This window comes from Salvelinus namaycush, chromosome 33 (genome assembly GCF_016432855.1).
Source record: "Salvelinus namaycush isolate Seneca chromosome 33, SaNama_1.0, whole genome shotgun sequence".
Taxonomy (NCBI): domain Eukaryota; kingdom Metazoa; phylum Chordata; class Actinopteri; order Salmoniformes; family Salmonidae; genus Salvelinus; species Salvelinus namaycush.
The window spans coordinates 21,679,437-21,693,722 of NC_052339.1; the positions used below are offsets into that span (position 1 = coordinate 21,679,437).

At 46.2% G+C, this 14,286-nt stretch overlaps 1 protein-coding gene across 1 annotated transcript; it reads right to left on the reverse strand.

The window, feature by feature from the left end:
* Positions 1 to 750: 750 nt before the first annotated feature.
* adipoqa (adiponectin, C1Q and collagen domain containing, a) lies at positions 751 to 2,169 on the reverse strand. The gene is made up of 5 exons (XM_038972685.1): positions 1,983 to 2,169; positions 1,674 to 1,879; positions 1,481 to 1,561; positions 1,177 to 1,317; positions 751 to 873 (listed from the first exon to the last, which is right to left on the reverse strand). Exons 1-5 carry the CDS (start codon positions 2,167 to 2,169, stop codon positions 751 to 753), a joined length of 738 nt encoding a protein of 245 aa, XP_038828613.1.
* Between the last annotated feature and the right edge of the window lie 12,117 nt (positions 2,170 to 14,286).

The window sequence follows — 14,286 nt, forward strand, 5'->3', positions numbered from 1 at the left end:
GGGAGAGAGGTGGGGGGATAGGTAGAGGTGGGGAATAGGTAGAGGGGGGATAGGGAAAGGTGGGGGTTAGGAAGAGAGGTAGGCACAGCTAAAGCAGGAAGTCAGCATCGGCGGTTGTCCAATGGGCTGCTAGGTAGGCGTGGCTGAATCAGAAAGCCAGTAGAGGTGGGGCTTAGGGAGGGAGATGGGGGATAGGTAGAGGTGGGGGATGGGTAGAGGTGGGGGTTAGGGAGAGAGGTGGAGGATAGGGAGAGGTGGGGGTTGGGGAGAGAGGTAGGGGATAGGTAGAGGTGGGGGATAGGGAGAGAGGTGGGGGATGGGTAGAGGTGGGGGTTAGGGAGAGAGATGGAGGATAGGGAGAGAGCTGCGGGCTATATAGAGAGGTGGGGGATGGGTAGAAGTGGGGGATAGGGAGAGAGGTGGGGGATAGGTAGAGGTGGGGGTTAGGGAGAGAGCTGGAGGATAGGGAGAGAGCTGCGGGCTATATAGAAAGATGGGGGCTAGATAGAGAGGTGGGGGCTAGATAGAGAGGTGGGGGATAAGGAGAGAGGTGGGGGATAGGGAGAGAGTTGGGGGATAGGTAGAGGTGGGGGGATAAGGAGAGAGGTGGGGGATAGTTAGAGGTGATCGATAAGGAGAAAGGTGGGGGGAAAAGGGATGTGATTGAAAATAAGCAGCTGCTACTGCAAGTAGGTATGGTGTAGTAGATTGTCCAATCGGCTGCCTGGTAGGCACAGCTAAAGCAGGAAGTCAGCGTCGGCGGTTGTCCAATGGGCTGCTAGGTAGGCGTGTCTGAATCAGAAAGCCAGTAAAGGTGGAGTCGTTGTTGATGTCAGCGTAAATTCCAACTTCTTCCTGTTCCGCACCATACACCTGTAGACAGAGGGATATTATATTAGCTATTAATGAAGTAATAAGTTAGTGACTGTGTGGTGTGTGTGGTGACTTTGTCAAAGGAGTAAAAGGTCAAATTCTAATGCAAACAAACAACATCTAATAGCAGCCATAGGAAATTCACCAGTTTGGTAAAAGAGTTCTGTTTGCTAGCCTGATTCAGCCATATTGACTTTTTCAACCAGACTTTAGAACTCTAAATAATAAAGAATTAAAGAACTAAAGGAACTAAAGGAAAAAGACCCCTTCATTGTTTCTTTGAATCGGCAGCATATGACTCACCTGCAGCCATACCTGGTCTCCAGATGAGAGGTTTAGGACCGCCCCTCCAGAGGACTGGTCCAGGTCAGAGGTCAGGAACTGGTCCAGAGTCAGTGACATGACACGGCCGTTACGGTACAGCCCCACCTTGCACCCCTGACCCTAAACAACACACACACCGCTACTGTACAGCCCACCTTACACCCCTGACCCTAAACAAAGTTTACAGTAATGTACTGTTTAAACCAAAGTTTCTTTGAAATGTACGGTAAGATATTGTACCTTTTGTACAGTAACTTACCATTACAGGGTTTGTGTGTGTTACCTGTACAGTGAGGTGGAAGGTGAAGTAGTACACTCCGGGGATAAAACAGCGGAACTTCCCTGAAATGTCATCATAGTGATGCTGGACAGACAGACAGACAGACAGACAGACAACAGAAAAACTGGATATAGTGAAGCTGGAAAGAAGAATCGATATTTGATATTTGCTCTGACATCACACAAACACACAGTACCTGTTCGTTGTAGAAGATCTTGGTGAAGTGAAGGGGTGTGTCTGTCGTGGTAGTGGGTGTGGTTAGTCCCACGCTGAAGGCAGAGCGATACAGGAAGGAACTCTCGCCCCTCTGCCCCTGCAGCCCTGGGGCCCCTGGGAAACCTCGTCGTCCCTGGAATCCGTCCCCCCCAACTTCCCCCACCTCTCCCCTCTCACCTCGCACACCTAGGGAGGACAGGAGAAAGAGAATGAGATGGGCGGAGAGAGTGTTGGTGAGAGAAAGTTTGAGAATCTATATGTTGATTGTTGATTCCCTGATGTGTTCTACCTGGAAGTCCAGTGTCTCCTGTCTCTCCCTGGCGTCCCTCTCTCCCATCTCTCCCATCCTGCCCGTCCAGACCAGGAGTCCCAGGAACGCCTCCCATCCAACGGCCGCACCCCTCCTGAACTCCGACCTCTGACCCATACCCCTCTGCCAGCACACACAACAGCAGCATCCAGCTTATTGTTACCATGGTGATCTGACCTCTGATCTGTGACCTCTGAGATTGCACGAAGCAGGGAATCGCTGAAGAGACGGAGTGGAGAGAGAGTAGAAGAGAGTGATACAAATCTATCTCGTCCTTGTGTGTCTGAGCATGTGTGTGCTAGTGTGAATTGTGCTCCTATATTTATCTCTGACTGTGTGTGACTCCGGCTGGTGTGAAAGTCATACCCCCCAAATAACCTGCCAGAACCCCCCCCCCCCCCACACACACACACGGCGATCCTCTGCTTCCCTCTTGTGGTCAGGGCAATATTTTAGTAGGATACAGTAGGCTAGTATCCATGTTGACTGAGAGAAAAAGGGAGGGAGGGCGATAAATAGATTGATAGATAGAGAATCAGAGGTCAGCACTGCCGATAGAGTCCATTTCCACTGTGTGTGACAGCGGGTACTTGCAGAGAAGAGCTGTGTGTGTGTGCAGGAGATCAGAAAAAACACGCGTCTCTCTGCCTCTCTCTCTCTCTTTATTCTCCTCTCCCTTCTCCCTTATTCCCCTCCCCTCTCTTCTCCCTCCTCCCTTATTCCCCTCTCCCTCCTCCATTATTCCCCTCTCCTCTCCCTTCTCCCTTATTCCCCTCTCTCCTCTCCTCACCCTCCTCCCTTATTCCCCTCTCTCCTCTGCTCACCATCCTCCCTTTTTCCCCTCTCTTCTCTACATGACTAGAGAGAAATTAGGCCTGAGGTATGTGTGTGTGTGAGGGAGAGGGCAGCTACCTATCTTCTGAGGGGGATATGTGTGTGTGTGTGTGTGTGTGTGTGTGTGTGTGTGTGTGTGTGTGTGTGTGTGTGTGTGTGTGTGTGTGTGTGTGTGTGTGTGTGTGTGTGTGTGTGTGTGTGTGTGTGTGTGTGTGTGTGTGTGTGTGTGTGTGGGAGGGAGGGAGGGAGGGAGGGAGGGAGGGAGAGGACAGCTGCTTATCTCCTGGGGTGATGTGTGTGTGTGAGGGAGAGGGCAGCTACATATCTCCTGGGGGGATGTGTGTGTGTGAGGGAGAGGGCAGCTGCCTATCTCCTGGGGTGATGTGTGTGTTTACCCTGACCCATTGACAACTCTCTTCCAGTGGGTTAAGAGAAGAAGATGAAAGAGTGGAGGTGAGGAGAGATGAAGGGAGGAGAGATGAAGGGAGGAGAGATGGAGGTGAGGAGAGATGGAGGGAGGAAAGATGGAGGGAGGAGAGATGGAGGGAGGAAAGATGGAGGTGAGGAGAGATGGAGAGATGGAGGGAGGAGAGATGGAGGTGAGGAGAGATGGAGGGAGGAAAGAGGGAGGGAGGAGAGATGGAGGGAGGAAAGATGGAGGTGAGGAGAGATGGAGGGAGGAGAGATGGAGGGAGGAGAGATGGAGGTGAGGAGAGATGGAGGGAGGAAAGATGGAGGGAGGAGAGATGGAGGGAGGAAAGATGGAGGGAGGAGAGATGGAGGGAGGAGAGATGGAGGGAGGAGAGATGGAGGTGAGGAGAGATGGAGGGAGAAGAGATGGAGGTGATGAGAGATGGAGAGATGGAGGGAGGAGAGATGGAGTGAGGAGAGATGGAGGTGAGGAGAGATGGAGGGAGGAGAGATGGAGAGATGGAGTGAGGAGAGATGGAGAGATGGAGGGAGGAGAGATGGAGGTGAGGAGAGATGGAGGGTGGAGAGATGGAGGGAGGAAAGATGGAGGTGAGGAGAGATGGAGGGAGGAGAGATGGAGGGAGGAGAGATGGAGGTGAGGAGAGATGGAGGGTGGAGAGATGGAGGGAGGAGAGATGGAGGTGAGGAGAGTTGGAGGGAGGAGAGATGGAGAGATGGAGAGATGAACGGAGGAGAGATGGAGAGATGGAGGTGAGGAGAGATGTAGGGAGGAGAGATGGAGAGATGGAGGTGAGGAGAGATGGAGAGATGGAGAGATGAACGGAGGAGAGATGGAGGTGAGGAGAGATGTAGGGAGGAGAGATGGAGAGATGAACGGAGGAGAGAGAGATTAAAGCAGACTGTAACACAGCTCCATGCACATGCTGTTTGACACAGACACCTGTGTGTCTGTGTCAAATTAATTCAAATCACATTTCATTTGTCACATGCTTCATAAACAGCAGGTGTAGACTAACAGTAAAAGACATCATAAATACACAATGAGTAATGGTATATATACAGGGTATCAGTACTGAGTTGATGTGCAGGGGTACGAAGTAATTGAGGCAAATACAGTACCAGTCAAAATTTTGGACACCTTTTTCTTTATTTGTACTATTTTCTACATTGTAGAATAATAGTGAAGACATCAAAACTATGAAATAACACATATGGAATCATGTAGTAACCAAAAAAGTGTTAAACACATCAAAATATATTTTATATTTGAGATTCTTCAAAGTAGCCACCCTTTGCCTTGATGACAGCTTTGCACACTCTTGGCATTCTCTCAACCAGCTTCACCTGGAATGCTTTTCCAACAGTCTTGAAGGAGTTCCCACATATGCTGAGCACTTGTTGGCTGCTTTTCATTCACTCTGTGGTCCAACTCATCCCAAACCATCTCAATTGGTTTGAGATCGGGTGATTGATTGTGGAGGCCAGGTCATCTTATGCAGCACTCAATCACTCTCCTTCTTGGTCAAATAGCCCTTACACAGCCTGGAGGTGTGTTGAGTCATTGTCCTGTTGAAAAACAAATGATAGTCCCACTAAGCACAAACCAGATGGGATGGCGTATCGCTGCAGAATGCCGTGGTAGCCATGCTGGTTGTGTTCCTTGAATTCTAAATAAATTACAGAGTGTCACCAGCAGAGCACCCCCACTCCATCACACCTCCTCCTCCATGCTTCATGGTGGGAACCACACATGCGGAGATCATCTGTTCACCTACTCTGCGTCTCACAAAGACACGGCAATTGGAACCAAAAATCTCAAATTTGGACTTATCAGACCAAAGGAGAGATTTCCACCGGTCTAATATCCATTGCTCGTGTTTCTTGACCCAAACAAGTCTCTTCTTCTTATTGGTGTCCTTTAGTAGTGGTTTCTTTGCAGTAATTCGACCATGAAGGCTTGATTCATGCAGTGTCCTCTGAACAGTTGACGTTGAGATGTGTCTGTTACTTGAACTCTGTGAAGCATTTATTTGGGCTGCAATTTCTGAGGTGCAGTTAACTATAATTAACTTATCCTTTGCAGTAGAGGTAGCTCTGGGTCTTCCTTTCCTGTGGCGGTCCTCATGAGAGCCAGTTTCATCATAGCGCTTGATGGTTTTTGTGAATGCACTTGAAGAAACTTTAAAAGTTCTTGAAATTTTCCACATTGACTGACTTTCATGTCTTAAAGTAAAGATGGACTGTTGTTTCTCTTTGCTTATTTGAGCTGTTCTTGCCATAATTTGGACTTGGTATTTTACCAAATAGGGCTATCTTCTGTATACCACCCCTACCTTGTCACAACACAACTGATTGTCTCAAACGCATTAAGAAGGAAAGAAATTCCACAAATTAACTTTTAACAAGGCACACCTGTTAATTGAAATGCATTCTAGGTGACTACCTCATGACACTGGTTGAGAGAATGCCAAGAGTATGCAAAGCTGTCATCAAGGCAAAGGGTGGCTACTTTGAAGAATTTCAAATATAAAATATATTTTTATTTGTTTAACACTTTTTATGGTTACTACATAATTCCATATGTGTTATTTCATAGTTTTTATGTCTTCACTATTATTCTATAATGTAGAAAATAGTGAAAATAAAGAAAAACCCTGTAATGAGTAGGTGTGTCGAAACTTTTGATTGGTACTTTATATACACTGCTCAAAAAAATAAAGGGAACACTAAAATAACAGATCCTAGATCTGAATGAATGAAACATTCTTATTAAATACTTTTTTCTTTACATAGTTGAATGTGCTGACTACAAAATCACACAAAAATTATCAATGGAAATCAAATTTATCAACCCATGGAGGTCTGGATTTGGAGTCACACTCAAAATTAAAGTGGAAAACCACACTACAGGCTGATCCAACTTTGATGTAATGTCCTTAAAACAAGTCAAAATGAGGCTCAGTAGTGTGTGTGGCCTCCACGTGCCTGTATGACCTCCCTACAACGCCTGGGCATGCTCCTGATGAGGTGGCGGATGGTCTCCTGAGGGATCTCCTCCCAGACCTGGACTAAAGCATCCGCCAACTCCTGGACAGTCTGTGGTGCAACGTGGCGTTGGTGGATGGAGCGAGACATGTTGTCCCAGATGTGCTCAATTGGATTCAGGTCTGGGGAACGGGCGGGCCAGTCCATAGCATCAATGCCTTCCTCTTGCAGGAACTGCTGACACACTCCAGCCACATGAGGTCTAGCATTGTCTTGCATTAGAAAGAACCCAGGGCCAACCGCACCAGCATATGGTCTCACAAGGGGTCTGAGGATCTCATCTCGGTACCTAATGGCAGTCAGGCTACCTCTGGCGAGCACATGGAGGGCTGTGCGGCCCCCCAAAGAAATTCCACCCCACACCATGACTGACCCACCGCCAAACCGGTCATGCTGGAGGATGTTGCAGGCAGCAGAACGTTCTCCACGGCGTCTCCAGACTCTGTCACGTCTGTCACATGTGCGTGTGAACCTGCTTTCATCTGTGAAGAGCACAGGGCGCCAGTGGCGTTTTTGCATCTGAGCTCCTAGAGTGTGCGGCTCTCCTTTATTTTCAAGTGTTCTACTCCGCTAGCCAGCACCTCGCCTAAATAGGTGTGCGGTTCTTTTTCTTCTAGATTGTTCTGTTACCCAGTAAACAGCACCCTACCGATAAAAAAGCTCTAAAACGATGCCGAATGATAATTATTCTCCTGACACTGGTCATAGACCCAAACAAGATTACTTTGAATATAGCCAAAGGGAGCGTGATAAGATCATTGTTTCGGAGTCCCTTTTTGACATGCCGGGGGGTAATTCTGACCTCTCGAAAGAACTGTTACATTTATCTAAGCGCCAGACGAGAACGCATCTACATATAGTCACTCTTAGTGATTATGTTCGTCAAGGCATTATTCCACGGGGACTCAGGTGGCAAAAAGAACCATCATTGGGACACAGATGCTTTCTGTGAGCGCTGGTCTGCCATCCTGAACAAATGCTCTATTGATTTAATGACTAATTGTTGACCAGTTGAAAAAGGATTTTAGTGAAATGGATAACACGATTAAAGACAAACGCACAGCTCTACAAATAGCTGTTAATGATGATGGCATATTCAATGAACTGATGAAAACTAACCAAGCGCTCCAGGACAAGTTGTCTACAGAAATAAAATAACTTAAAATCAAGAAATTCAACCAAGACAAAAAAGACAAGGCCGAGGATAAAGTCTACTTCTGGAGAAACCCTGACAAGGGAGGTCCTGCTCCTCCTCTCCATGGCAGGCGCAGGAGGGATGCCGCTTACTTCGATCCACCCTGTCTGATCAACACTCTACAACCAGCGCGTCATCGGCTCCAGGCATTCCAAGCTTTTCTTAACTCCTGTTCTGAGCACCTGAGATTTCCTATGCAATCTGAAACACGTCAAATCAGTTTTCTTGATCTTCTGATCTTGTGTGAAGATAATGTTCTATACACTGATCTTTACAGGAAACCTACTGATCGTAACAGTTTGTTGAGGGCTGGCAGTTGTCACCCACTTCCCTTGAAAAATAGTTTGCCCTACAGCCAATTCTGTCGAATCAAAAGAATTTGTAAAAAACAATTCGACAGAAATATGGCTGAGACGCAAAGAAAGTTCAAGGAGAGGGGGTACAAAAATGATCAGATTAATACTGCCATTGAGAAAATTCAAAACAAAACGAGACATGACCTTTTTCAAGGGCAGTCTCGCAAAAAGACGCATTCTTGCATTCTAACTACCCGCTATTCAAAGCGCTCTGAACAAATTAAGGGAATCGTTCACAAACATTGGCACATTCTAAAATCCGATGATAGTCTCGGTAATGTGTTTTCGGACCTTCCCTTGGTCGTATTCTCGCGGGGCAGAAATCTCAGAGACCAATTGGTACACTCTGATTTACCACCCAAGATATTCCTGAACGTCTATTTGCGACTCTACTAGATGGAAATTACAAGTGTAATGGCTGTGCTCAATGCAATGGCACTTATAAATGCAGATCATTCAAACAGGGAAATCGATCCCAATCAAAGGTGTTATTACGTGCTTCACTAAGGCAGTTATTTATCTTATAACTTGTCCTTGTGGTAAAAAGTGTGGGTAAAACAAAGCGCGAATTAAAAGTACGTATCTCAGAGCATCGTAGCACCATTAGGTGCAAAACTTGAATTACCCAGTTGCGGCCCACTTTTTGGAGGCAGGCCACTCGATTTCATCTCTGCGTTATATTGGCATCGAACATGTCACCCTCCCTAGGAGAGGGGGTGACCTTGATAATTTATTGTTAAAACGAAAGGCTGTCTGGATCTTTAATTTAAAGACCCTTGCTCCCTTCGCTCTCAACGTAGACTTTGATCTGAAGCCATTCTTGTGATTATTGTGACTTTGCCATTGTAATTGTTTGTAAGCTTGTGTAGTCTAAAATGAATCTATGATCGTATGCTATCCATTTGTTTTTTGTATGCCATTTTAATATTTGAGAATTAACCAATGATATTAGGCCACTCTTGGCCATGATTACAGACACCTGTGTGTCTTTTGACACTATATAAACGAGTCATCCCGCAGTGTTTGTGATTATACTCTGATGAAGACAGCTTGGCTGTCGAAACGTTGGTAATTTAATTTTTGCATCTGAGCTCCTAGAGTGTGAGGCTCTCCTTTATTTTCAAGTTTTTCCTAGCCACCATGCTTCTACATCTGCATTGCTTGCTGTTTGGGGTTTTAGGCTGGGTTTCTGTATAGCACTTTGTGACATCTGCTGACATAAAACGGGCTTTATAAATACATTTGATTGAAATTTGATTGATTGATTCTCCATTTACACACACCATTATACACATCTATCACAATCAAACACAGTGACACACACTGAGAACTGAAATAGCAGAGGACTGTCCCTGCTGACTGAACTTATCCCTGCTGACTGAACTTGTCCCTGCTGATTGGACTTGTCCCTGCTGATTGGACTTGTCCCTGCTGACTGGACTTGTCCCTACTGGCTAGACTTGTCCCTACTGGCTAGACTTGTCCCTACTGGCTAGACTTTTCCCTGCTGGCTAGACTTTTCCCTGCTGGCTAGACTTGTCCCTGCTGGCTAGACTTGTCCCTGCTGGCTAGACTTGTCCTTACTGGCTAGACTTGTCCCTGCTGGCTAGACTTTTCCCTGCTGGCTAGACTTGTCCCTGCTGGCTAGACTTGTCCCTGCTGGCTAAACTTTTCCCTGCTGGCTAGACTTGTCCCTGCTGGCTAGACTTGTCCCTGCTGGCTAGACTTGTCCTTACTGGCTAGACTTGTCCTTACTGGCTAGACTTGTCCCTGCTGGCTAGACTTGTCCCTGCTGGCTAGACTTGTCCCTGTTGGCTAGACTTGTCCTTACTGGCTAGACTTGTCCCTGCTGGCTAGACTTTTCCCTGCTGGCTAGACTTGTCCCTGCTGGCTAGACTTGTCCCTGCTGGCTAGACTTGTCCTTACTGGCTAGACTTGTCCCTGCTGGCTAGACTTTTCCCTGCTGGCTAGACTTGTCCCTGCTGGCTAGACTTGTCCCTGCTGGCTAAACTTTTCCCTGCTGGCTAGACTTGTCCCTGCTGGCTAGACTTGTCCCTGCTGGCTAGACTTGTCCTTACTGGCTAGACTTGTCCTTACTGGCTAGACTTGTCCCTGCTGGCTAGACTTGTCCCTGCTGGCTAGACTTGTCCCTGCTGGCTAGACTTGTCCTTACTGGCTAGACTTGTCCCTGCTGGCTAGACTTGTCCCTGCTGGCTAGACTTGTCCCTGCTGGCTAGACTTGTCCCTGCTGGCTAGACTTGTCCCTGCTGGCTAGACTTGTCCTTGCTGGCTAGACTTGTCCCTGCTGGCTAGACTTGTCCCTGCTGGCTAGACTTGTCCCTGCTGGCTAGACTTGTCCTTGCTGGCTAGACTTGTCCCTGCTGGCTAGACTTGTCCCTGCTGGCTAGACTTGTCCCTGCTGGCTGGACTTGTCCCTGCTGACTGGACTTGTCCCTGCTGGCTAGACTTGTCCCTGCTGGCTAGACTTGTCCCTGCTGGCTGGACTTGTCCCTGCTGACTGGACTTGTCCCTGCTGACTGGACTTGTCCCTGCTGACTGGACTTGTCCCTGCTGGCTAGACTTGTCCCTGCTGGCTAGACTGTCCTACTGACAAGGAACAGTAAGTACAAAGAGGAAGTGAGAAATGGAGAGATGAGAGGGAGGTATAGTGAAAGAGAGAGAAAGACAAAGACAGAGGGAGAGAGCAGGTGTTTGATGACAGAAGAGTTCAGTCGTTAATCTCACTGCTGAATGACTATGCTGCCTGTTACTCATCACTCTGTGTGTGTGTGTGTGTGTGTGTTCCTCAGCCCGGAGTTGCATTTCATGTGTGTGTCTGTCAGCCCCATTAACTCTTCCTCCCTCTCTCCTTCTTCCCTCCTCTTCCCTCCTCCACTCCTCACATCTACCCCCCCTCCTCCACTCATCACTTCTTCTACCCCCTCTCTTCTCTCTCCTCTCCCCTACCCCCTCTCTTGTCTCACCTCTTCTCTCACCTCTCCCCTTCTCTCACCTCTCTTCTCGCTCCTCTCCCCTTCCCCCTCTCTCCTCTCCCCTTCCCCCTCTCTTCTTTCTTCTGTCCCCTCTCTTCTCTCTCCTCTCCCCTTTCTTCTCTCTCCCCTTTCTTCTCTCTCCTCTCCCCTTTCTTCTCTCTCCTCTCTTCTCTCTTGTCTCCCCTACCCCCTCTCTTCTGTCTCCTCTCCCCCCCTTCTCTCTCCTCTCCCCTACGCCCTCTCTTCTGTCTCCTCTCCCCCCCTTCTCTCTCCTCTCCCCTACCCCCTCTCTTCTGTCTCCTCTCCCCCCCTTCTATCTCCTCTCCCCTACCCCCTCTCTTCTCTAACCACCTGATCCCATTGATTTCTGTCCAGTTCAAGGATGAGTAACACTCTCATCTTTCTTTCAATCTAGCTCTTTTCTTCTTCTACTGTCTCTTCTCATTGTTTCTTTCTCTCTCTCTCTCTTTATCCTCTATCACTCTCCCTCATTATCCTCTTTCTCTCTTCATCCTGCCTCTCTTTCTCTCTCTCCCTCTTTATCATCTGTCTTTCTCTCTCACTCATTATCCTCTCTTTCTCTCTCCCTCTTTATCCCCTCTCTCTCTTTCTCGCTTCGTCCTCTCTCTCTTTATCCTCTGTCTTTCTCTCTCACTCATTATCCTCTGTCTTTCTCTCTCACTCATTATCCTCTCTTTCTCTCTCTCTCTTTATCCTCTCCCTCTTTATCCTCTCATCTTGTTAGGTTTGTTCCTTTCCTCCTTGTCAATCATCATTGGCTCATTGCTGAAATTAGCATTATGACAATATCTTTAATTAAATAATTCAAAAACCTTTATTAATGCAATTGCAGACAGAAGTTGACAAACAGGAACATAGCACGAATGTTGCTGAGTAAGTTCTGCATCAAACACCAGGTCTCAAGTTGTTTTATTAAACCGAAGTCCCGCCTTAGTGATGCCACTGACTACATCATTACCTTTTTACTCCTGAGACCAAAACCCTGCATCCATGGCTGTACAAACAGAGTTTCAGTGTTTATCTAAAAGCTAGGCAATAAATGTCCCCTCCCCAAAGTAGATTTACTGTGGAATGTCTGAGTAGTCTCTTATCTCCCACACTCCCCTGCAGAGTTCTGTCTCAGTCACACATTGAGTGAGTGAATGAGAAAACAACTGTGGAACAATTCTAAACCTCTATAATGAATATATATATTGTTCATCTGTAGTCTAGGACCCTATAAATGTGAGGAAGTGGTCTTATAACCCCTCCCCTTCTATTAATATAACATAAGCATAATCAATTATTCTAATACATCAAACATTTGTACAGCCCCAAATCATGACCCTAGGTGAATCCTGACTCTCTCTCCCTCTTTATCCTCTCTGTCTTTCTCTCTCTCCCTCATTATCCTGCCTCTCTTTCTCTCTCTTTATCCTCTATCTCCCTCATAATCCTCCCTCTCTGTCTATTACATCTTGTTTCTTTGTTCTGTCACGTGTGTACATGTTCCAAGACAAGCGGGAAACCAGAATAGAATACAGAGATGATCCAAAAACCTGTTTATTATAAAATATCAGACATGTTGGGTTACAGATCTGTTCTCCTGTAGTCAACATTACCCTACAACCACTTGACTGTCAGTTTACCACTGAGCAGGAGCCAACACACACATGAATTAACTCTCTCTCTCTCTCTCTCTCTCTCTCTCACTAACTCACCCTCAAACACACACACATGAATTAACACTCTCTCTCTCTCAATAACTCACCCTCAAACACACACACATGAATTAACACTCTCTCTCACTCAATAACTCACCCTCAAACACACACACATGAATTAACACTCTCTCTCTCTCAATAACTCACCCTCAAACACACACACATGAATTAACACTCTCTCTCACTCAATAACTCACCCTCAAACACACACACATGAATTAACACTCTCTCTCTCTCTCTCTCTCTCAATAACTCACCCTCAAACACACACACATGAATTAACACTCTCTCTCTCTCTCTCAATAACTCACCCTCAAACACACACACATGAATTAACACTCTCTCTCTCTCAATAACTCACCCTCAAACACACACACATGAATTAACACTCTCTCTCACTCAATAACTCACCCTCAAACACACACACATGAATTAACACTCTCTCTCTCTCTCTCTCTCTCTCTCTCTCAATAACTCACCCTCAAACACACACACATGAATTAACACTCTCTCTCTCTCAATAACTCACCCTCAAACACACACACATGAATTAACACTCTCTCTCACTCAATAACTCAACCTCAAACACACACACATGAATTAACACTCTCTCTCTCTCAATAACTCACCCTCAAACACACACACATGAATTAACACTCTCTCTCTCAATAACTCACCCTCAAACACACACACATGAATTAACACTCTCTCTCACTCAATAACTCACCCTCAAACACACACACATGAATTAACACTCTCTCTCTCTCTCTCTCTCTCTCAATAACTCACACTCAAACACACACACATGAATTAACACACTCTCTCTCTCTCAATAACTCACCCTCAAACACACACACATGAATTAACACTCTCTCTCTCTCAATAACTCACCCTCAAACACACACACATGAATTAACACTCTCTCTCTCTCAATAACTCACCCTCAAACACACACACATGAATTAACACTCTCTCTCACTCAATAACTCACCCTCAAACACACACGCATGAATTAACACTCTCTCTCTCTCAATAACTCACCCTCAAACACACACACATGAATTAACACTCTCTCTCACTCAATAACTCACCCTCAAACACACACACATGAATTAACACTCTCTCTCTCTCAATAACTCACCCTCAAACACACACACATGAATTAACACTCTCTCTCACTCAATAACTCACCCTCAAACACACACACATGAATTAACACTCTCTCTCTCTCTCAATAACTCACCCTCAAACACACACACATGAATTAACACTCTCTCTCACTCAATAACTCACCCTCAAACACACACACATGAATTAACACTCTCTCTCTCTCAATAACTCACCCTCAAACACACACACATGAATTAACACTCTCTCTCACTCAATAACTCACCCTCAAACACACACACATGAATTAACACTCTCTCTCACTCAATAAATCACACTCAAACACACACACAGGAATTAACACTCTCTCTCTCTCAATAACTCACACTCAAACACACACACATGAATTAACACTCTCTCTCTCTCTCTCAATAACTCACCCTCAAACACACACACATGAATTAACACTCTCTCTCACTCAATAACTCACCCTCAAACACACACACATGAATTAACACTCTCTCTCTCTCAATAACTCACCCTCAAACACACACACATGAATTAACACTCTCTCTCACTCAATAACTCACCCTCAAA